Source organism: Ammospiza nelsoni, chromosome 4 (assembly GCF_027579445.1).
Source record: "Ammospiza nelsoni isolate bAmmNel1 chromosome 4, bAmmNel1.pri, whole genome shotgun sequence".
Lineage (NCBI taxonomy): Eukaryota > Metazoa > Chordata > Aves > Passeriformes > Passerellidae > Ammospiza > Ammospiza nelsoni.
Window position 1 is genome coordinate 16,703,492 of NC_080636.1, and position 24,194 is coordinate 16,727,685.

Genomic DNA, 24,194 nt, shown 5'->3' on the forward strand with positions numbered 1-24,194 from the left:
CCGGCTGCCAGGCTCCGCAGCGCCTTTGCCCGGGAGGGACGCGAGCGCCGGTCCCAGGGCTGGCATGGCCCGCTTGGCACAGCGGGCACGGGCCGGGCTCCCCCGTGCTGACCGCACACCTTCCCTCACCTTCCCTTCCCTTCCTTTCCCCTCAGGAACGGCCGGAGGGAGTGCAGCTCGCCCCCCTCAGCGGCCGGGGTCCCTCGCCGCCGCCGCCGCCTCATGTATCGCAGCTTCCCCGCCCCAACCACCGCCGCTGCCCCGACGGGGGCTCTCCGTGCCGGGGCTCTCCGTGCCGGGGCTCTCCGTGCCGGGGCTCTCCGTGCCGGGCCCCAGCGCTGCCGAGCGGGGCAGGGCGGCGGCTCCCGGTTCCCCGCCCCGCTAGCGCAGGGCCCGGCGCGGCCCCGCCCGGGGAGGGGCGGCCGAGGGGGGCCGGGCGGGACGCGCCGCCCCTTCCACCTGCTGCCGCTGCGCCATCGCCGGCTGGGGGAGCCGCCGCCCGCTCGTCCCCGCGGGCCCCTTTGTGCTGCCGCTGCTGCTCCGGAGCTGCCTCAGCCAGGCGGCGGCTGCGTCACGGCCCCGGCGCTGCGGCCGCCCCGAGCCACCCGCGGAGCGAGAGCCGCGCCTCGCCCCCCGCTCCGCCATCGCTGCGCCCCGAGCCAGGGCCGGCAGCCGGCGGTGAGTGCCGGGGATGGGGCGAGGGCAGCGCCGCGGATGGCGATGGGGACGGGGCTGCGGGCGGTGCCGCACCGGGCCGCGCCGGCGGCATCGCTCGCACCGCGCTGGCGCGTCCGGGGTTTGGGTGCTGCTTTGTGTGCGTGGTGCCGTGGGGTTTTGTTAATTTTCGTAGTACATGGTCTGGTCGTCGTTCGTACTTCCCAGAACGCCAGTGGCTAACCGAATCATAGCGACCAACACGGATTTTTTTTTTTATTTTAATTTTTTTTTTTTCCAGAAGGTATTTCGGGTCCCCCGAGGGTTGGGAAAAGGTCTGGTTTCTGATATTTTGCATTTCTTTGCGTGTGTGCCTGTGTGTGCCAGCAGAAAAATCCCTCTATCCTGGAAGAATGGTGAAACTGGGGAATAATTTCAGCGAGAAGAGCACAAAGCAGCCCCTTTTGGAGGATGGATTTGACACCATCCCCCTGATCACACCCCTGGATGTCAATCAGCTCCAGTTCCCACCTCCTGATAAGGTACAGTAGGCTTTAGTTTCCACCCTGGAGAATCACACCCACATCTCTGGCAAACAACAAAAGAATAGGTCATGGGTAGAGAGCAGCTTAGGAGCGACAAGAAATATGGGGTGTTTCAAGGCATGCTAGTTACCTTTAGGGAAAAACCCCAACAGCTAAGCTCATGAAAATCCACTAATGGTGATTTGCATTAAAAATCAGTGTGAAATGTTAGCAATGGGCATGTCGAGATTTTAGTGCTGCTATATGAAACATATACTATACAAATGCAAGCTTCTCTATACTGTATTGTCATAACCCTTCCTATTCTGTATTTTTCTCTCTTGCATCTGGAAGGTCCTGTGTGTTCTCTGTGGATAATATGGATTTTCTCTGTCTAGAAAATGCCTCCCTGATGGGGAATAGAGCCCTGCCTTATTTCTCTGTAAGATGGGCTTGGGCATGGGCATACTAGCAACAGAGAGCACTTCCATTTTCCTTCTGTGCTTCAGTGAGAAACTAATGCTAACCCCAGACAAGCTGAAATAATGACATGAGAACAGGCCACTGAGTTTTCTCCTTGGCAATTTATTTTGTTCAAAAAATCCTCCAAATAGGCGATTCAGATATCCTCTGTAGCTGGAAGGGGGCAGTCCAGTGAGCTGCTTACATGCTAGAGGGGAAGTGTGCTTCCTGCATTGCTCATTAAATGTCTTGATTATTAGGGATTTAATTTTAAAGATTTAGAAAGGTGATAGCCTGTAAATATGTTTATTGTCCTCACAATAAAGAATTCAGTAAATGCTACTACACATGAGGCACAAAGGAGTAGGATTTTTTCAGGGTTTTCAGTATCCTGTTTTAATAAGATTCTTACTTGTAATTTCCCACATGCATCTGCTAATAAAAAGCTTTGTGGTCTTCATACAGTTTTTATTTTTTGCCTTATGTCTTCCACAAGCTGCATTCTACTTGTAGATAAACTGATAGCTATACATTCCTCAAACTTCAAAAAAAATTCACATAATCTGAAGTTAGGGTAAAGAGTTTTAGCTTGTAAAATTTTCCTTGGTAGTGTGCTGCTTGTAGGCAATACAAATAAATATGTGACCTCCATTTTAATTGCTATCAACAGCATTCTGTGTTGTGTGTAGTGACCAGTTGGCAGGCATAAATGCAATAAGCCATAACAGCTGTTCAGGAGCCTGAGGGTCCATTTTATGCCCTCAGTTACATGGGTGTAAATCTTGTAACTGAGGACAAAATCACACCCTAAGGCTTTAGAACAAGCGGAGTCTTACCGTGTCTGATACATCTGCCAACTGGTGACTGGATAGAACCGATTACCAGGGACCAGTGACCAAAGGGATTTGTTCTGTTCCTGCACTGCTAAGCAGAATGAGGGAACTGCATGGTAATGGCTTTAACCTGAGCAGAGCCTCTGTTGTGAGCCCAGGGGCTCTGTGCCAGCCCGTTTGCTCCTGCTAGAATGGGCAGAACTCCTCCCACCTGTTTGGCATTTGCCTTGAATGAAAGCAAATGTCCAGCTAAGCTAGAAACTTAAATAAAGGGATATTTGATTGGCTCTTCTACTTGCCACTGTCCAATTGTATATTAGTTTTCTTTTCCTTTGGCAAACATAGAGGGGGAAAATTAAATTTATTGGTCCTGCTGGTGTCCTTCTGTAACTGGTTAGTCATGTCAGTGTCTCTTTACTGGTTGTTAGAGACTCAAAGGCAGGAGCAGAGCAACTGACATGAAAAAAAGAAGCTGTATTAAGAAAAGATTGACACACAGATCAGATTCTGAAGTATGCAGACCCTCATGTATAATGAATAGAAGTACATTCTTCATATGTCTATGGTTATTATCCACTTGCAAGGCTCCAGCATGGCAGTGAAGCATAACTTCTTGAACAGTAGAGACTACAGTGCTAAGGATTTGATGATTTTGACAGTTTCTAAATTAAAGGGATGAAGTGATTTAAATTCATATTTAGATATGTTAAACAAAAGAAGACATTACATAACCAAGCAGTTAGAACTGTACATTCAGTGTCAGCTGAATGTGATTTGAGTTGCCTGAGATTATGTAACATAAAGGGGGGAGGAAGGGAACTAAGATGTTTAAAAGCATTCCAGAAATCATCAGGTGGTTAACTTCCATGATGCTATTGGGCAGCTATAAAGTTAAATAGGTGATAACTACTATCTTACTAATTATAACTGAAAATAGGTAAGTTGGTTTTAAACTTATGTCCTGAACAAGTATGTGTAATACTGTGAAAGTGTCTAATAAACTTTTAGTACTGAGTCCAGGTACAGTTACACATTCCAGGTATCACTCAGGGCAGTGAGAAGAAGGGAGCCCAAGGTTTGTCATTTCAGTGTCTGACTACCTGAAGTGTCACCATCCTAATTTCAGAAAGATGGAGAGAGCCTGTTTACAAGGGGCTGTAGTGACAGGACAAGGGGATGGTTTAAACAGAGAGAAGGTTTAGTGTGAGAGTGCAGAGGCCCTGGCACAGGGCCCACGGAGGCTGGGAATGCCCCATCCCTGCAGGTGTTCAAGGCCAGGCTGGATGGAGCTCTGAGCAGCCTGGTCTAGTGGAAGGGGTCCCTGCCTTGGGGCGTGGAGTTGGAACAAGATAATCTTCAAGATCCCTTCCAAGCCAGGCCTTTCTGTGATTAATGTGTTTGCTATTAATACCGTGAGCTGGGATAAAGATAGAATTTGATTTTCAAAAATCTAAAAGAGTAGATACTTATTCCTTGGAAAAACAGAGGAAATTGAGCAAATTGTAATAGCACCATCACTACAATAAACTGTACCCTAGTTTGAGAATAATACTTGGAAAAAGTTCCTGAAAAATGCAGAAGACAAAAATGAGGCAAATAGGTTAGGTATGTGAAAATTTCGTATGATTAGAATGCCTAGGAGAACACTGGAGCTACAACTGACGTAGTGAGTATTTTGGGAATAGGGCTAAGGTGCTAAATTGTGTAGCTTGGGGCAGTAGTTCATAGCAAGGAATAAACTGAAGAGCCTTGGGTGTTTGAAGAAATCTCATTAACAAGGGTTTGTGTGCATCTTGCTGCTTGCAGCTGATAATTCAGAAATTAGATGTTAAAAATAAGAATGCCAAGGGCCATAGTCTGTCACATGGTGATTGGCAACTAGACTACATGGGTTATTTCACTTTTGTTTAACCTCAAAATCCTTCCATCAAAGAACATGGCGTTGTCATCTGTAAGATTTTTATGGGTAGTCGTCAATAATCTTCTCTTGGTGTCCAGTTTGAAATCCCATTAGTGGAATTTCCTGAAGCAAATGAAGGTAGCTATTTCCAAACTATCCAAAGTGGGAAGGTCCATGATTTGGATTTGACCTATCCTTGCTTAGTATAAGAGCACAGTATCACCACAGATGAAAAAATGGAACCTTTGTGAAACTGTTGCATAACAAGTCTTGCTGTAGGTCCATCAAAACCACTTTGAGAGGTAAGTTAGTTGATGATTGATATACTGGAAAAAGGAATAAATAATTTTGCACTTTCAAAGAAGAATTACACAAAGTGGGGAGGGGAAAGATATGGTGCTAGATGTGCTTGTAGCAGATAAAAGAAGAGTTAAAGAATAATTAAGGTTTTTGTGGCCAGCTTTAGTTGACAGTTTTGTGATTGATTCTTTTTCTTAAAGGTTGTGGTCAAAACAAAAACAGAATATGAACCTGACCGCAAGAAGGGAAAGTTCCGTACTCCTAAAATAGCTGAATTCACAATCAGCATCACTGAAGGGGTTTCAGAAAGGTTTAAGGTAAGCAGTGCTATGTGAAGATGTTAATGTCTCAGTTGTGTTTGCAGAAGTGCTTAAAATCAATTGCTGGTTGTAGTCAGAACTGGCTATAACAGAGTGCCTGTTGTGGATATAGCTGGACATGAGAAAAATTAATTCAATGTTATAATGGTTCAAAATTGAACAATTAGAAACAAAATCAAATCTTGCAGCTTTATTGCTTGTAATCCCTCACTGGCAGATGAATTCCAAAGGCATTTCTGTCAGTGTGTGGGCTCCAGAATGTGCCTTGCCAGGGTGTGCGTGGGCTGCACAGGGGAGCGCTCATGGCATGGGTAAAGCTCCTGTTTGTGTTGAAGGACAAGAACCACCAGAACATTTCCTTTTTTTTTTTGGCTTTTTATTTATCACTGTTGCCAAACCATTCTCTTAAAAGCACTGTCATAGTCCATTATGTATTTTTTATAGTTAAATATATGATTTGGCAACCCAGGGATATATATCAGAGCGCTTTCCTATCAGTTTTCCTGGTCCCATTTAATCTTATGGTTTGGTGATGCCTGGTACTGTCACATGGCAGTTCAGAAAGAATCTGACTCAGATTGTGTCCACACCCTTACAACTCCCTTCATCAGTCCCATAGGGAACCTGAGGATTTATCTGATGCAAGGCTTGAATATCCTTTCTCCCTTCACACTAGAGGATAGTTTTTCTTGTTCTGGGTAATTAAAGCAAAGCAGGAAAGTTGGCACTTCAGCTCGTGCTCCCCTGTCCTTTTAACAATAAGACTGCAGGTTTCCAGTGCTTCTAATTTGGCATCTTACCCAAGGATACAAAACATTTTTAAGCAGTAGGCATCCACACTCTGCAGTTCACAAGTGCAAATACCTTTGGAAAGCCTAATATTTAGTATGAAGGGAAAATACATAGTTTCAGTAAAGGTGTGGATTCCCTTTCTACTGCACAGTTCTAAACTCTGTCTGCATGACAGGACTTCTGGGGCACACGCAGAGATTTTGGTACTGTTGTGCCAGAGCTGTGCTCTAAAAGCTGCCCAGGCCCAAGCTGACCTTCAGAAGTGTATATGCAGCTCTCAGTGGAATCAGAGCATGCTAAACAAACAAAGTGAAGGCTCAAGGAGGGATTAGACTATATTTGGAAAGGAACTTTGCAGAGTGTTGCTGCGACAAATGTTTTAAGTGCCATTCACCTGTGGTCTCCAGCCATGCAGTGAAGCTGTGGGGGGAACCCCACACAGCCAAGAAGAGATGTGATGGGGTGTGGTAGGGTTTTACCAAGGAGGTAAGAATCCTAGTTCCAGCTTTTCCTCTTCCTTGGTTTGGGGCAAGGACATGCCATTCCTCAGGGAGAATGCTACATTCTCTCTTTATCTCTGTCACCATGGTTCCAGTCCTTGAGAGCAGTCCCCTTCCTCTCAGGTGAGGAGGGTAGGGTAAATGCAAATGGACAGCTCAGAACAAGGAGAGCTTGTCTGGCTGTCTTTGTGTGTGTCCTGGTCACACTAAGGTGACTGGAAAATGCTTACTGTGTCTAGAAGAGAAAAGAGAAGCAGTTTTTATGTTGAATGCCCTGATAGGACTTTGGTTCCAAGCAGCTGAGCAGAGCCTATACCTGAAGAACTTTGTACTTATGGTTTAGCAGTAGGCCCAAGGGATTTAATTGCTGGAACATTAAACTGTAACTAAGGAAAGGTTTTGAATATCTTAGTCACATTTAAAAGGCTTGTGCATCCTTTTGTAAACCTGGGGGGGTTCTCTGTCTTTGTTGGGAAAGCTGAGCAAATGAGACCTTGCTGAAAACAAATAGCTTGTTGTGCTGTTGGGTAGTCTTTTCTAATTTGTGTAGCTGAACAGCTAAAAGCCTGAGGATTTTTGCATCGCATTTTTATATACCTTTGGATGGCATACTTCGATAAAATATCCTTTAGATGTTATTTTATGATGATCGCTCTGGGATTAATCTCATACTAGAGGGTTGCTAGGTTTTGCTGCTAGGTAACTGCTGCATCAGAGAGAGGTTTCTGTAGGATTTGCTGTCTCTTGGGAATTGCAGGGTGATTCACATTGTGGCTGTAAGTCTAGGTTTCCAGAGAAGAGTATGGGGATTGATCAGTTAGGAAAATTTTTGTTCAGTTAATTGAAAACCATGTTCATGCAGAACATTCAGGTCCTAAAAATGTCCCTTAATCTCTATATAACAATCTTAGAATGTAATTATGCTGCTTGCAACATTTTAAGGAAAACTGACTAGATCTCCAGCGGGGATGACTGTCATATTCACCACTCCCAGTAATAAATATTACATGAATAGTTGATAACATTCCATAAATATGTAGATGAAAAGTACTGATTGTGTGAGGTTTTCTCCTGGGTCCTTATTAATTGTGAACCATCATGTTAACTTCTGCTGTTGATTCTGAGAGAGCAAAAAGATATTTGTTTGAAAATTAAATATTTGTTGTAATTATGAAATGCATTATTTAACTGGTGAGATATTGACTTTGGCTTGTGTTCATGAAAAAACTTTCAGATGCCATTTTAATGACTTCAGTATGGTACATCACCAATGCACAAGCTTGCCACAAGACACAGCCCAAGTGTTGTGCTAAAAATAAGCAAGTGAGTCAGTCATATTTACAAATAATTCACATGTGTATTCTAGGATGTACTCCTTAAATAATGACAAAGCAGATTGCATTTTTGGGATTCAGCAGTGCAGATCATCTAAAGCTGTTCTTCTTGAGAAGTTACACATTATAACAAATGAAGTCACTCCAGCATTGCATATGTCGTGTAGATCATTTGGTGTTTTAGCACCTGGTGAATAATCAATTATAAAATGTATTTTTCTGCATTCAATTCACATTACCACAGTTATAACAGAGCTGAGGATGTTTTCAAAGAAAACTGCAAGTATCATTTTCCTCTATGAAGCCACATTCTGAATTCAGATCAGAATGTCTCAAAAGAATGTGAAGATTTCCCGATTCTGAGAACGCTGTTGTCTTAATTTATTTTTATGGCTCTAACCACACCAAGGAAGGTGTGATTTTTTCACTTAAGATTTTTTCCCTTTGAGAAACAGATGTCTTGCTTTTGTTCTTTGAACAGTGTAGGCTGATGTAGGGAGTTGGTTCTGGAAAACATCTGGAAAGTGACTTTGAACAAGGCAGATTTTTCTCTCTTGTAAATTGTCCACTCTACAGAGTAACACAGGATCCTTGTGAACCAGGACATAGGAGGATGTTAGGGCAGAAGAAAATTGATGGTCTGAGTTACCCAAGGCCAAACCTTTGCCTCCCCCATTGACAGAACAGTGTTTTTACAACCCCCGGTTGGATTTTGTAGTGGGATGTCTACTCTGGCACCCACTGATTGGGCTACAGCTGGCAGTTGTGTACAAACACAACAATTAAAAAAATCTGTTGTAGCAAAGCATGACTTTTTTTTCTGTCTTTGAGAAAACATCATTAAAGAACATTTAGAGGTATTTTGAAAATAAACACTGATTTTTCATAATAAATTTCAAGTCCTTAAATCAACCCAAGCTGTGATATGCCTTCAGCCTTTGGTTTCTGTTCAAAGGCAGTTCAGTTCTTCTGACTTTATCTTTGACATCTCTGCATACATCTAACTGCAGAGTCAAAGCCTCAAGCTTATCTCTGTGCTAACACCATGCAAACTGTGTACTATCAAGTAGCAGTCAGCTGATGAAATGTCTGCATGAAGTTATGGAAGAGGAATTGAAACTTCAAGATCAGTTCTTGCAGTTTTACCTGGTCACTTTAAGACTGCAAAAATGTAAGCACCATATATCTAACTGTTCAGGGCTTTTTTCTGTCTTAAAAGGGGCATCCTTCAAACATGTTTCTGCCTCAACAATTTTCTACCTCTTCTTAGTAATGCCAGTGATTATTATTGCTGCAAAAATAATCAGAAGCAAGGAAAACAGTTCTCTCTTTGCTGCTGTGTGATTACTTTGTGTGATGAGTAGCTCTTTGCTTCCACTTTAAAAGTCTTTTAAGAGCAGGAAATGTCAACTGATTCCTGTACAGGTATCACTTCCTTAAGTAGATTCTGTGTCTGTCACTTAGTGTTGGAAGAGTGACAGGTACTTACTGTCATTAGTAGTTCTGTTTCTCCAGTGGAACTACTCACAGGATTAAAGTTACTCACAAGTATAAGTGTTTGACAGGCTTTATATTTTTTCATTACTACTTCAAATAAGAAAAATAAAGGAGGTAGTTCTTTCAGTGTAACAGTTATTTTAAAGTAATTGATGCAAGTAAAGGCACTGCATGGCAACTGTTATTTTCCTTTTTTTTATGTTTGATATTCTTTGATATGACATTGACAATCCTCCTGCTAAATTTTTGGTTGAAAGGAATTTTGTAGTCAGAACTGGAAGATTTAAGTAGAGTGGATGCTTAACACAGCTCCCCTGCTCTAAGTCAGGTGTCCTCTGCCACAGTCTCCATTAGAAACCCATTTACTGGAACAGAACCAGTCACACAGGTGACACAGATGATGTTTTGGATGTCTCCAGATGCATCACTTAAATAACCTTTCCTCTGCTGTAATAACATTATGCAGCCTTTTTCCTGGCCTGCAGTAGTATCTTCTGGGTTTGTATGAGAAAGTAGTAAGATTCTTATCTTGGTGCCACAGGGTTTCTTGAACTGCTTCCTCAGATCCCTGTTAAGAAATACAATATATGGTGTTGTGTGATAGAAGGTGACAAGAACATTGCCATGAACAGCTGGGTTAAGCTGCAGCTCTAGGATCTCAAGGCCAGTGCCTTGTTAACCTGTTCTTGTGTAACAGTGTGTCCCTCAGGTTTCATTAATCAATTCCCTTGCAGACTGCTCCTGTTGTCTGGCACTGTCGCTGTTAGTAAGCTCTGGTTCTGTAGCTTCTTTTCTTTTCCTGTCCTCATGAATCTGCCTGCCTTTTTTGCATTTTTTGCTGCTACTCCCAGCAATCTCCAGGTAAGCATCCAAGACAGCTCTCTCTTCTTTGTCATTTCTGTTTGAAAGGGACAGTGTTTTGATTTCTACTGCTTTTTCTGTACAATCTGCCCCCAAACCATCATCCTCTTTGAGCACAAAGTTTTGATGGGAATGTTGTGGTGAAGCAGTTGAGTTCAGTGGATGGATACCAGTCATAGAGCTAAACCTGACATGTAATATTAGAAATACTCTTCTGAAACAAGGCACCTGGTTGTCTTCTGGAGTCACAGGTCATCCTGTATATTCCCACAGCAAGTGCAGGGCACTGCATCAGGGTGTTCTGTGTAATTTGCATTGCTCTGTAAATGAATATGAGTCAAATGTTGCATGTATAGATGTAAATGTTCCTTTTTTTCTTTCACATTGCCATTTCCAATGTCTTAACATTTCTTAATCCTTGAGTGTGTTGTTTCAGACATGTTTTTCAGTTAAACTTTCAGGGACAGGCTGAGGTAATAGCAAACAAGGACATAATTTTGCAGAAGCAGTGATAAGTGGAAAGCTGATTTTTGTGTTCTCTAATATGCTGGTAGAGGGCATTGTGTAGCTGGAGATGCAGGATTTTAGTGGAGAGAGGTGAAATGGAGGTCATGGCCATTAGCAAGAAAGTCAATGCAATGTTTTACGAATTTTTGTCTGTGGGATGTAGCCAGACACAATCTATTGTAATTACAGGCTGTCTGCCTAAAATTCTCTTGTAGTTTAAATTTGATAGAAATAATCTTAATTTCCTGTCCTAAGTAGTTGTACAGAGTTGCTGTATTTTACCCCAAAGGTCTCTGCATTTTACTGGTGAGCAAAACATTAACTGGCTCTAAATCATTTCCCATGAAAGGTGCTGTGTATGTTTTCACTCTTCTTGTTCAGGGCTGGCAGCAAGTCTGTGCCTCACACTTCACAAACCTATCAGAAATGAAAGTTGTGTTCTGCAATTGAAATAGGTAATGCATAGATGTGGAGCAGAGAGGAGATGTGACCAAGAGCCAGTGACTGAGCAGTGAAAATCATTGCATAAACTTGTTAGTTCTTCTAATAAGAGGAATGCTTCGACATGGCTTTGTGTGCTGACAGAAGAAAAAGCACGAAGGAAGGTGTGGTGCACAACAGCACAGTATGAGTGGCTTAATGAAAGAATCTCAGGCAATAGCAAGGATTAGACAAGTAGAAGTGAAGGCAGGGGAGAAATTAATTGTACCCAGGCTTTAATGGGACAGTGGGATAAAATAAACAGCAAAAGGATGGAGCTGAGAGGAGCAAAATGGGTAGACTTGTGCATGCTTGAAATACAACCAGGAAAGGGTGTGAAGATGAGCTGGTATTATTGGTACAGTTTTGCTGTAGTATTCCAGCTTGATTAAAAAGGGAGTCCAAATAAACATTAGTGGAGTGAGGAAGAAGGAGACTGCAGTTGCCAGGCAGAGAAAATATGGTTTGTAGTCTTTATAATCTATAGTCTTGTAGTCTTGAGGCAAAGTAGCATAGACTGACGGGGAAGATCTGCTAGATCTTATGGTAAAGGCCTTATCACAAGCTGTTTACATGATAGTGTAGTTGTCAGATATGGTGAGTTTCATTTGTTCAGCTAACTGCTTACAGAGTCTGAAGACAGGTTTTTTGCTCTGGGTATGCTTAGTTCATTCATTAGTCATCTCTCATTTTGATTACTCTAATGGCTTCTGGCTAGACGTTGTCCTTCTTCTGCTCTTCACTTACAATCTATTCAAAAATCTGCCACATACATAATGTCTTGTCATCTTCTCTGTTTGCTTCGTTTTGCTGCCAGATTCCTTAAAACTAACTTCAAATGTCACACTCAAGATGAAAGCAAAATCACACTTTGGATTTCTAGTTAAAAGAAATGGTTGTTTGTCCTATCTTATAGGTACTTCAATAAAGTATTTTAAAAGCCCATCACTCTTGAGGTGTGACAGTCACCTTGGAGTTCTTGCAGGATGTACATGGCAGTGAATGATCACAGTAATTCACAAGAGTTCTGCTCGTGAATGTACTGTGTGGGGTCCTGCAGTGCCAGCTGGCTCCCACAAAAAAGGAGATTCAAGATTTCCTTCCAGAGGAAGGGAAGTGGTGCTTGTGCATGCATGGCAGCTGCTCCTGCCTGAGGAGGAGGGCAAGTTGTGAGTAGTGTGTTGGGAAGAAGAAGAAAATAACTGTAGTTTATAGTGAGGGTGCAAAGTTGCTATGGAAGAAAGCAATACCATGACAGCTTTGGGGTTCCTTGTGGTCTGAAGAGCTGTTTGTTGCCTTCTCTTTTTTCATGCTTTTATCTCTGAAAAGCATCTGGGAAGAGAGGGCTCAGGAGGTGAGGCACAGAGGTAGGGTTGCAGTGTGTTAGGGAGAGAAACTGACTGCCTCAGGTTCAGAAGTGGTCCCTGTGGGCCACTGGGGTGGGTTATGAGAATGAAGAGAAATGGCTATTAGAAGAAAGAAAAGGATTTTCAATTTAAAAGTGAGAAGTGGATTGGATTAACAGGTGATGGCAATCACCTTGGAAAGAAATCCATTGCTAGATTCCATCTGTGCCATTTTCATCTGCAACTGTCTTTAAATAGGAGTTCCTTGTATCTTGAAGGGTGGTAAGAGAAGGGAGCTTCTCTCCTAATAGGAAGGAGACAAGAGCTTACTTGATTAGGGATTTGCAAATGGAGTGTGATTGCAAATCACTGGAGATAATGAGAGTAAAAATTTACATCTTAATACCAAAATTAGTAACATTAGGAAATAGAGTAAGTGAGAGAGAAAATTCTGTGATATTTTTGAAGCAGGACCCCTGAGAACTCTTGCCATGGCTGACTGTGTGGCAATGGAAGAACTTGTGCAAGCAGTGAGAACTCACAGCCTCACAGTGCCACTGAAACCGGGTCTCAGCAAATCACCCGAGGCCATGGCTCTGCAGCTTGCCAGGCTCCAGCAATCAACAAAACACTGGGCTTTGATCTTCTTTTAAAAAGCAGTGAGTTCTCAGAGTAGTTTTGAAGCTTTGAAGAGTGATCCTGCAATGACTGTGGAAATACAGTTTTTTCTACTATCTAAACGTTTAGTCTCAATTACAAAACAGCTTGTTAGTTTGTTGCCTCACTATGTTCCTGAGACCTCATCTGTATGACTGAGTGGTTACAGTGTGGAAATAATATTACAATTCTACTACTGGCTGCTAGTAGAAGGGCTGGGAAACACAGTTAAAATACTTCTATAGAATATTTTTCAGATATATTTTCAAATATATTTTTCAAGAGTACTTCTCAAAACATTTAAAACTCTTAGCTCCTATCCGTGGTGGAGACAAATACGAGCTGAACTGATGTGTGCCACAGCAGCTGTGCCTGATGCCCGTGTCCCGTGTCACAGGCCTGTGTTCCTGAAGGGAGCAGCCTTTGCTGAAGGCTCTGTGGAGCCAGGAGCCTGATAAAAAACCTGTTGGAAGGGCTGAGCTAGGCCACAGCTGAGATGTGTAGGAGTGCTACATTGGTTGTTATTAAACTGGGCCACAGAGAATGGCCAGAAAGGAAGGTGAAAATGTACTTTGTCTCTTGGATTCATGCAGGGAATGGAGGCATGGGAGATGTAAGGAGAACATACAATGTTGACAAGACAGTGTGAGCTATCCATGCTAATTTTTGTGTATGCAAATAAGTAATGAACTTGGAGAAAGGCTAATTAGATATGAAAATTGTTGTCAGTGTGATGTTTTCAGAGGTTAATTAAGAATTTTTTTTCTTTTTGTACTCCAATGACAGCTGAGAAACTAAACATGTTGCTCCATGTCTCATTTCAATTGTTACATTAATATCTGCATTTCTGCTGCTAAATTACTTTTTGATCTGCAGTTCTCCTTGCCTCTACTCCAGCCTTCCCTTTTTTTGCTTATTTTTTTCCTATCAAAAATCCTTATTAAATCCTTGGCTTCAGCAACACACACTACTCAACCTTGATTCAGCCAGAAATACAGCACTTGCTGTTGTCTGCCCACGAAGAGATTTGCTTTCACAGGATGACAAGTCCCTTAAGTTTATTGTTGTCCTGAAATGTCCTAACACCACTGCCACACACAGCTTGCAGTGTTGCAAACTGTTAGTTCGGAGCTTTACCAAAAGGAGGCTGCATGGTGGTTGTTTTTACCAAGAGGCAAAGCTACAATTTTTTGTTGATTTGGCTTTTTCAAATACCAGATTATTCTTGTTTCAATTAATTGACACTGATATGTGTAAATTCGTTTTTCAGAAGGTGTATATAGCTGGTTTACTCATCTTACTTCAAATTTAGATCATATTGTGCTTTGTTTTAAAAAATGAATAATATAATCTTGTTTATTACTGTTTCTTATGCTGTAGCACATGCCTGCTTCTTTCTAACTTGCCAAAAGAAAATTAATCTCAATCACTCTTACTCTGTAGTCTCCATGACCTACTATTTAGTCTATCAGTAGAAGTTTTAGAATAATAAAAACACACATCTGGGATACTTTCCCAGGTAAAGAATTCTGTTTGCTCACTCACACCTTCCACAAAAATGGATCTGATTTAGAGAGTTTTGTACTGCAACTGCCAGACAAAATGTTGTGCTTTCTCTCATCAGTGGGTGATGTAATTCTGTCTTGTGACACAGCAGAAGGCTGCTGGTCTCCAGCTGCTCAGTTTGTACCTGGGAAAGGTTAGCTTGATCCTGACACTGATTTCAGCTTTGTCCTAAGGTGTGTCTTGGACTTCTCTGCTGCCCCAGCTCAGGGGCAGAGAGGTACTGAAGGTGAAAAGCCATGCCAGGCTGTGTGTAAGGCTTCTCTGTGAGCCCTGTGGGAAGAGGTGCCAAACTCCTGGAGGCCAGCCCCGTGTCCAACAGGGGGTGTCTCCTCACGGATCTGGCAGTCAGCTACTCCTGTAGAGGCTCTGTGTGATGAACGAGTACTGTTTCAACCTACAAATTAAGGAGTATTGAGCAACCAAGAATGCAGACTACTGGTGTAGCTGCCCCTAAGTTCAGAGCAGGTGCAATGACCTCTAATCCTCTAATGCTTACAAGAGAGGGCTGCCATGACTTTGTCCATGCCCTGCAAGTCACCTCTGGATGACACCTGTGCTAACTTACTATCACCTGACTCCATTCCTGGACAGGCACAGGGAAAACAAACATGCTTAGCAGCTGACATAAACTAGACTTAGACTTACATCATCCACATACTGAAAAAACAGCAGACACAAGCTACCTTGGTGTGTCCTGGCCTCATGTGCCTTGAACAGAAATGCACTAAATAAAGCCTTGCAGTGCACAGGCAATGTGTACTGCCCAGATGATCCTCTTTCTTCTGAGAGGGGCAGGGTGGAAGCACTTAGGTGCTGCTTCTCTGTTGTCCCTCAATAATTAAGCAGCTGGTTTTATCCTTTGCCTGATTTTACTGTACAGTGCATTCAGAGCTGGCTTCTGCTGCCTGCAGTAACCAGCAGCAGTAGAACAAGCAGTGCATTACTAACATAAGTGTGTTTTATTTTTCTTTACAGGTAACTGTGCTGGTCCTTTTTGCCCTTGCGTTCTTAACGTGTGTTGTATTTCTGGTAGTCTACAAGGTTTACAAGTATGATCATACCTGTCCAGAAGGATTTGTTTTCAAGGTAAATTGCATACCCATTCTAGAAAAACAGTAGAGTATGGAGTATTCTGTGTTGTTTTAGGCATAGCCTTGATTAAGGCATGATGTATTGCATAGATTTGGTGTTTCTTTACAAGGTTAGTGTGCTTCCTGCTGTGCTTTTGCTTTGGAATTTATAATTGAAGTTGTACTATTGCACAGTATTAATAATGTGATTTTGCTAATGCTTTAAACATTGAAAATATAGCAAAAGTCTAAACACTTGTGTCTCTCAAACTGCAGTTGTCTGGACAAAGCCCTCATTTATAGGTCATATGGTTTAATGATGCACGTTCCTCCAAATTACTGTGTCTTAGGAAATGAGAAAATAATAAAATGTGGAGAAAAAAATCTGGAATATGTGTCAAAGAAAAAGTAGAGTGATGTTCTCATTAAGAGTAGTAGAGTTACTTCAGGGTTATTTTTGTACTAAGAACTTCTTGTTCTAGAACAGTGACCCCTGAGCCCTACTGCCAAAAGTGATGCCAAAAAAGGGAAAACACATTTATTGTAAAAAGTAGTGGTTCTAACCAAAAGGAGGCTGGGCTCACTTTATTTGTGTGAGATGGTGGTGCTGGCTCCTTTGCTATGACCTGGACGGAAAGTCAGGAAAGTAACATTGACTTCCCAGTTGTAAATTTCGCAGAGTTGAACTTGGCTGTAATTAGGTAGGAAAAGTAGCAGTGATAATGGCATTATTCCCTTTAATTTTTTTAATAATATTTAGTCATGTAATAAATCAAAAGGGTGCCCAGTATGAACTTCAAAAGGATTCAAGAAGAGATGGCTGCCTCAGCACTCCTCAACTATTCTGTTCAGGATTTTATCTGTCACTTCAAGCACATAAATATCTTACAAGAATCTAGTTCAAAATTATAATCAGTGATGCCCTTCTGGATTAATTTAGGTTCAAGCATTCAGTTGGTTACTGCTTCCCCTTTGTTCAAGGGCAAAAGATACTGTGGTTAGAATACTTGGCTGTAACTCAGGACATCCAGCTTTTGGTTCTGCTGTTGGCTTTTTGTGTTGCCTCAGACAGGCACTGAAACCCCTCTGTGTTCATGTCTCAGGGGACAGTAGGCCTTTTTTTTTCCCCTAAGCTTTCTTTTGGCATTGAACAGTCTGGAATATGGACTGTTATGTGCCTTTCAAGCCTGTCTTGATGTGATCCTGACATGTTCCTGTGTGAGTCTAGCAACAGCCTCCTGCTTCTGCCTCCTTTCACACCAAGCTGTCCTCTCCTTTGGGTTGCAGCTTTCTGGCTTCTTCTGGCTTTTCTTGCCAGTGTCACAAATAGTTAAGGAAAGAACACTTTCTCAGCTACATTTCAGTTGCCCAGTGACCAGAGTCTGGTTGTGTTTCTCTCTTTGTGGTCCTGTGTTTGGGACAGAAGTTAGGCAGAATGTCCCATAGCTCATGCTCTGTTCATAAGGTGCAGTACATACACAGAGCTGCATCATGGTTACTCTCCTGTTGATTTTCTTGGAGCTGGTGTTTTGTTTCCAGCTGCTTGATGGCATAATGCCAGGAGACAGAGCATCTTTGGTCATGTACCTCTTTTAAGAAAGAATTCTGCAATAAGGATATTGGCAAATGACACAAAGCCTGAAAACTACCACTGTTAAGATGACTTTGTATTTATTTGTGTCTTTTTTTTTGGGAGAGTCCATGATATGTCATGGCACAGCTTGGCACAGATGTCCTAGGACACGTGAAGTCTGTCACCTTGTGACCAGTGTCTCTGTGGACTGGCTTCATGTTTCAGGTGGACTCAACAACATTACCCAGCCTGCATGTTCCCAGGCTTTAGATGCTGATGTGATTTCCTGGTTAAGGGCAAAGGTGTGCCTGCCTCAGGAAGCCTGGTGCAGCAGGAATCTCTGCATAAAGGCTGAGCTAACCACAGCTCTGAGTCAGCCTCTCTTCTCTGCTTTGATGCTCTCATCCATGGAGCAGTTCCAAAGCTTTCTGCTGTACTACGCCTCCAGGGCATGAAGGTGTGCTTAAAAAGGTGCTCATTTGCCTTTGTACAGCACTCTTATTTCTGTGCTTGCTTAAGCTTTCTGACACAGCCTCAGTACTGCTGCTGTGCAGATTGCTTCTCTGGAGCACTCATCAGAACCTCCTGGTGAGACTCACCACAAAAACCTGAGTGCACTTAGATCCAGAAGAATTTCCCCAGGGTTTCAGTGTGTTCTGTACTGTGTGTTACCCTTTAGCTTTTGTTGCCAAAGCACCTGCATTCACACAGACTTGTGGGCAGTACAGCAAAGTCACTTCAGTGCATTGAGGACCACACCATCATCTGTGAAATTGGGAATTACTGACCCAGCAAAGTTAACGTGACAGAAGATACTATTTATAAGTGAATTCCACTGGGGTCTTCATGTCAAAGGAACAAAAGGAATCATCTTAATTCAGCCAGATATAGACTGGCAACCAGGGTTTTCTCTGGCATCAAAGGCCATAACCTGTAAGCAATTTCCAAAATAGAAGGGTTGTGAAAAAAAAAAGACTGGCAAGTCACTCTGGAGCATCCCAGTTTCTCCTCATGGCCTTCCTTCTTCTCTCACCTGGGAACCATGGCAACAAATAAAAAGGATGGAAATAAATGTTCTACATAGCTGAAAGTGGCTGGGTACGAATCAGCAGCAGTTCCCATCTTCCCATCACTCAGTCACTGAGTGCATGGCTTGCCTTGACTGGGCACTAATCCAAAGGGCTGTCCTTAGGCAGTACACATAGGGCAGTGAGTGAAAGGAGAGGTTGTTTTCCATCTCTTCTAGAAGCATGAAATCCCAGGAGCAAAAATGCAGTCAGGAGGGAAACTGATGTCTGTTTCTTAAGGCACTTCTGTCAGATGTCTTGCATGTTTGTAACTACAACCCCCCCCCCTCAAAAAAAAGAAACCAAAAAACATCACTGAGTCATTTTTGCCTGCTACAAAGCAAATTGCTTCTGAAATCAACAGAGGATTCTGTAGCTTTTTTCAGACTGTCATTAATCTTGGCTTGTCTTCAGCTCTAATAATTATATTTGGTTGAATTTCTTTGGCAGATTTCATTAGTTCAATGGACTGTGTTCCTTTCCCCACTTTAAATATTTAGAATTGTGATTACATCCCATGACTAAGTGAAATAATCACTACACATATGTCTGTGTCTATGTGCTTCTTAGTCATTTTATCACATCAGAAGTAGTGTCAGTTATCCCAGATAAAACATGGATAATACTTCCAGAAGATGACATGGTTGATGTATATGAATATGCATCTCAAATAGCTCTATTCCATATTCCTGGATTATGTTTTTATAAATCTAGGTCCCAGTCTTGCAGCTGACACACACATTGACTATGAGGACAGGAAAGCCTCTGTTGAGTTACAGTGCTGAACTGCCACAGGTGCTGTTTACCAGGGGTAAATCCCATCTGCTTTGTGGTGCCACTTCAACAAAACTGAGAAGGGAGACTTGTCCCAGCTGCTGCCTTGACAGAAGGTTACAGATGAAGGGAACCAGGGTGGCTGTGGAAACTCTGGGCACTCCTGTGAGTCTGCCAGGCTTTGAGGCAGTGAGGTGCTGCCTGTAGGAGGCTGCCAGTCCTGTGACAGCCAGGCATCTCTGAGCCATCACATGTGCCACGAGATGGAATTTGTCAGGGGCAGACAGGTTCTAAGACTACCTGTGGGCCTCTTGTTTTGACAAGTATTCCTTTCTTCTTTCATACCTTTTGATGATTTTTTTCCTTTTTAGGAGGCAAAATTTGTATTAAGCCAAGACTGTCTGCTGGGTCTTCATCCATCTTTTGCTTTCTGATTTAAAACCATTTGAAAGAGTTGTTACTTGTGCTTATTTATGCCTTTTTTTTTTTTTTTTTGACATGGACAAAAGTCAACTCAGAAGTAAATGTGGACACTTCTAAGGTAGAATCTGGTCCTGAAACCCATGGAATTTTTGCATGTGTTTTTCTGCTGAGAAAGTCCCAATATAAAATTCTGTTTGCTGAGTAGGAGAACAGCAGCAGTTCAAAGCTGCTGTGCTGTAGTATTATAAATTTTAGTCCTCTGGTGCTGGAATCAAGAGGACTGAATACTCTATTTCTTTCAAAACAGCCAGAGTAGAAATTACTAAATGAATTTTTCCTCAAGCTGCAGCTACTTCTGGCTTACAACAGTCAATTCAATTGCTCAGGTGACTGCCCTAACATCGTAAATTATCAGGCAAGATTGCCAGTGTGGCAAGAGGACCTGCAGAGATACCCCAAGACCTTCTGGGGCAGAACCTGGGGACCACAGTATATGCCTAAATAACTTTTTTCTTCAGTGCAACGAGCTGCTCTGTAGGCTCTTCCTGCACTGTGACTGGAAGAGTTCCTGGATGATCCCTGCGACAAATGCACTGCACAGCCACATTCACTTTGGCTTTTAAGATGACAGCAAAGTGGATTTGACTTTTATTTTACTCTCTAAATTATCTATTTCATTTTCCAAAGCTCTGAGCATCTAGCAGGTTCTATTTAGTGCTCCTGCAGTCTTGGGAAATGAAATAATGTAGTCTCACAGCTCCAGAGAGCTTTTTAAAAGCCTGCTGTTGACTACCTCTTCTGACAATAAGGAGTGAAGTATTTTGTACGTGTGTACACACTTCCACATATGCTTGGCCACCCACAGAGTTTTCCCTATAATGTGTGAGCTACTGGGCTGTAAAACTGTTCATACATTGGCAGCAATATATCTGTATTAATTTCTGTCCCTCAGACTGCAAACACCAGGGCAAATTGCCTGAAGTTAATCTAACAGTGCAATACAGACAGCTGTAATTGTAAACCAAACAGTTGGAATTTGGTGGGCAGGAATAAACAGCAAAATGTGGCTGGAACTGGAGACTGAATACTTTTTCAAAATTATTTTCAGCAAGCATATTTCTTGTATGTTAATTATTCTGATATATAAACCCAGATTGGTCTTCCTGGCAAATGCATGAGTAATTTAAGGATTGCAGGGAAGAACATTTTGAACACAGTAGGACAATACTGTAGTTAATTGATGTATGTTGCATCTTGACTCACAGAGAGTGACTCTTGTCTTAGATTAAAAGGAAAAGGAGAAAAAAAACCTAATCTACTTCATGTGTGTGGGGGGCTGTATCGGAAACCTAAGCAATGGATTTTCTTTTCAGAATAATCAGTGCATTCCAGCTGGCTTGGAAAACTACTACTCTGAACAAGACTCCAGCGCTCGAGGGAAATTTTACACGGTCATAAACCACTACAACCTGGCCAAACAAGCCATCACGCGCTCCGTGTCCCCCTGGATGACAGTACTGTCAGAAGAGAAACTCTCTGAACAGGAGACTGAAGCTGCTGAGAAATCAGCTTAGTATGATAAGCTAATTATTAAAAGTATGTCATTTGAAGGTAACTAAGGGACTTCAAGGAACTTTTCATTAAATATAATTATGGATAATTTAGAGGTTACTCATGTTTATGGTGTAACTGCTTCTGTTTGCTGATACTGCTTTGCAAAAAAAAAAAAAAAAAGAAAAAAGTGAAAACAAAAACTTGCTGCAGAACATTCATGGGCATAACCCCAGGTGCATATCAGCATTGCTGTAGAGCTTTGACACCATTTTCAATGTTAAAAAAAAATCCAATGTTAGATATGTTCTTGCAGTTTATTGGATACTGATAGATTTTGTCACTGGATTTTCAGGGCTTGAACCTTAGATAAATCATGTGTTCTGTTGTCTGAACAGATACTTAATTTATTAAGTTTTTGAATTCTTTTTCATTTTGCAAACTGAAACACCCCAGCCATAACTAGAGTGATCTCTTGTTTAGCTGAAAGCTGTAAGTAATGTTTAGTTTGGGCTCAAGCAGGAATGATAGTCAGTACTGACATCAGGGCGTAATGTAATGACTTGTATGGAGAAAGAAACTGTCAGGTCGCATTTTTCCTTCCATTTCCTTTCCTGTTTTTGTAAGTGATAATGAAGTTCTCTGCAACAAGGCATGCTCAATGTTTTCTTATTGCTGTCAGCAGGATTTAACTGCATTTCCACTGTGGCTTTAGCATCTTGGTAAGGATGTGCACTGAAACACAAACTAGATAGACTTATGGAAAAACACAGGCAGGTTTAGTGGTGGGTGTTGAGGATAGTGTAAAAAATATACAGTTCAGGATGTTCTAATGAGAAATGACATCTTTTGATCATACTGAAGAGGCAGAAAGCCTATTCACAGTACATGTAGTCCACTATGCCATTTGTTGGATACAGCTGAAGGAGTAATATGTCTAAATTTTCTCCTGTATTACATCACATTTTCCCTTTTTATTAGTTAGAAAGAGCTTTCTGTTTATGTATGGTTTGCAGTTTGATACTTTTTAAAACATGGAGCATCACAAGTGAAACAGTAGTGTGTTAGGTACCACAACTGGCTGTTAAAGCTCCATGTGAAAGAGAGTGAAGAGTAGAACTGTTTGTGTATGGCTTGGGAGGGGAAAAGATGTAGAAGAACATAGTATTGTGGATGCACGTTAAAGGTCCATTGTAATTACAAACTTACCTATTCTTTGTGTGAAATCATGTTTTCATTTTTATTATAAATCTTAAATATACATTATAAAAAGACATCTTATTAATTTAATATACAAAAGTGTGAAGCATCTGGGCAAGCAAGTTGCCTTTTTTATTCATGTAACTTGAATGGGACAAGGGAGAGTGGACATGTCAAAAGTTCCTTTTTTTTAAGGGGAAAACATCAGTAAAAGCTGTTTCTCAAGATTTGTAGTAGAACAAATGTGGTCATATCTACTTCTGTTTTTCTTCAGCAGAAGCCTGTCATTCCAATACAGTAAAAAATAACCATTATGACTCAGTGCTCTAAATTTGATAGGAAATGTGCATTACGCAGTGCAGCTGTGAAAGGCTTTTATTAAGTCATCATGGTATGTGGAATGCCTAAGAAGCAATAAGCTATGTGCCAAATTTTTCTTTGCAATTAAAAATATTAAGCTTATGTGAAGATCTTTAAAACATACCATGTTTGCATTTTCTAACAGGTATCTGCTTTATTGAATACAATTGATTCACATGTAACTTTTGACATTTTCACTCTATGCATAGTAAAGAATAAGAAAGATGCTACCTGTTGCATAAAATGTAAAGAAATATACATTTCAGAAGAGAGATGGGAAAACACACACATTTCGTATCAGCATACTTATAGAGGACATTCAGATTTTACAGGATGGAAAGGTCTGTTTCCCAAGACTGTTCTAAATAGAAATGATTCACGATACATCTCCTCCCCTTAAATTTAGGACAATAAAAACTTTAATGCAAAAGTAAATACTGATGAGAAACAACTTATTTTTCTCCTCATAACAATAAACAATAAAAATTAATAAGCCTTATGAGCTAGGAGAAACAGATTGTTTATGCTTCTTGAAGTCAAAACCATTTTCTGTCTGATTAATCAGGAGGGAGTTTATTGACTCTTATCTACACTTGGTTTTGAGACTTTTTTTAGTTAACAGATTGCTGCCAGGTTTAGTACTTTGAGGAGTTGAATTGTCTATCCTTTGGCTTTATTCCAGCATCCCAGAACATCTGTTTCATTGCACAATCTGTTTGTGTTGTATTCTCTCTTTTCACTTACAAGTAAAGCTCTCTCCTTGACTCCTTATCATTATTAGTACCATTAGATCAAGCTGATTTCTGAGACAAGTAGTTTCAAAGGATTAGAAGTAAAGGTCATTTATGTGCAAAGTGCTCACTGTGTACTGAAGTGGTGTGATGAAATAAACGCCTGAGACAGCGTAGATGCTGCTGCACAGTAACAGTTTTCTCTTGCTCTGGGATGGGAGCTGGACTTCCCACAGCACAGGTGGGTGGCTGTGACAAAACCAGTACTGTTGCTTTTTCTTCTGTTAGGTCTGCTCCAGCTTGTTGCTTTCTTCACAGCTCTTTCAAAGATTTTTGTGTTCTCCAGTGGATAAGCGTGGTTTTATGTTTGATACAGGGATTTAAAATGAATGTACTAATGGATATGTGCACAATTGATTTACTGGAAAACTTTAATTCCATCATAGAGGTATGAGAAAATGCATAAAATACATAGGTATGCTGTTATACCCTGCTCCACTAAAAAAATGTCAGAACATTTACAAACAGAGCATGGAGCCAATATATGTTTAATTAATTATCATACCAGTCCAGGAAAAGCAAGGAGAATGAACACATCACAAGGAAGAAGAGGATCCATACTCTAAATCCAGCATTGTTTTTGATGGCCTGTGAGGGAAAGTTATCCCTGTTACCATTACCAGTAAATACAATTTCAACAGTGGCAACTCAGAATGCCTGTTTGTGGCATCACCCTTCCCTCCCACGAGAGAAACAACAAAATTTGACCTTAATTCCAGGTGAATACAAGTCAGGTTGGCTGGTACCTCTTTAGATTTATCACACTGAAGTCACACTCAAAATCTTAAAATTGCACAAATCAAACTCCAGGAGCTATATTGCAAAGTACAATGCTTCAAACTTAGTTCTAAG

At 41.5% G+C, this 24,194-nt stretch overlaps 2 protein-coding genes across 8 annotated transcripts in view; one reads left to right on the plus strand and one right to left on the minus strand.

Moving 5' to 3' along the window:
• Nucleotides 1–476: 476 nt before the first annotated feature.
• On the plus strand, nt 477–22,986 carry NSG1 (neuronal vesicle trafficking associated 1). 2 transcript variants are annotated; one of them, XM_059470891.1, is made up of 5 exons: nt 477–678; nt 1,045–1,196; nt 4,874–4,990; nt 15,509–15,619; nt 20,814–22,986. In XM_059470891.1, exons 2-5 carry the CDS (start codon nt 1,068–1,070, stop codon nt 21,012–21,014), a joined length of 558 nt encoding a protein of 185 aa, XP_059326874.1. In that variant the 5' UTR covers nt 477–678; nt 1,045–1,067; the 3' UTR covers nt 21,015–22,986. The 2 variants fall into 2 exon arrangements, with proteins under 2 accessions (XP_059326874.1, XP_059326875.1); XM_059470892.1 differs by having other exon boundaries at nt 498–678; nt 1,042–1,196.
• STX18 (syntaxin 18) overlaps nt 22,204–24,194 on the minus strand; it is a 59,292-nt gene continuing 57,301 nt past the window's right edge. For all 6 annotated transcript variants that reach the window (XM_059470885.1, XM_059470888.1, XM_059470887.1 and 3 more), the window contains exon 11: nt 22,204–23,930. In XM_059470885.1, the coding sequence (XP_059326868.1) occupies nt 23,835–23,930 (96 nt within the window). In that variant the 3' untranslated portion in view covers nt 22,204–23,834. The remainder of the gene's footprint in view (nt 23,931–24,194) is intronic.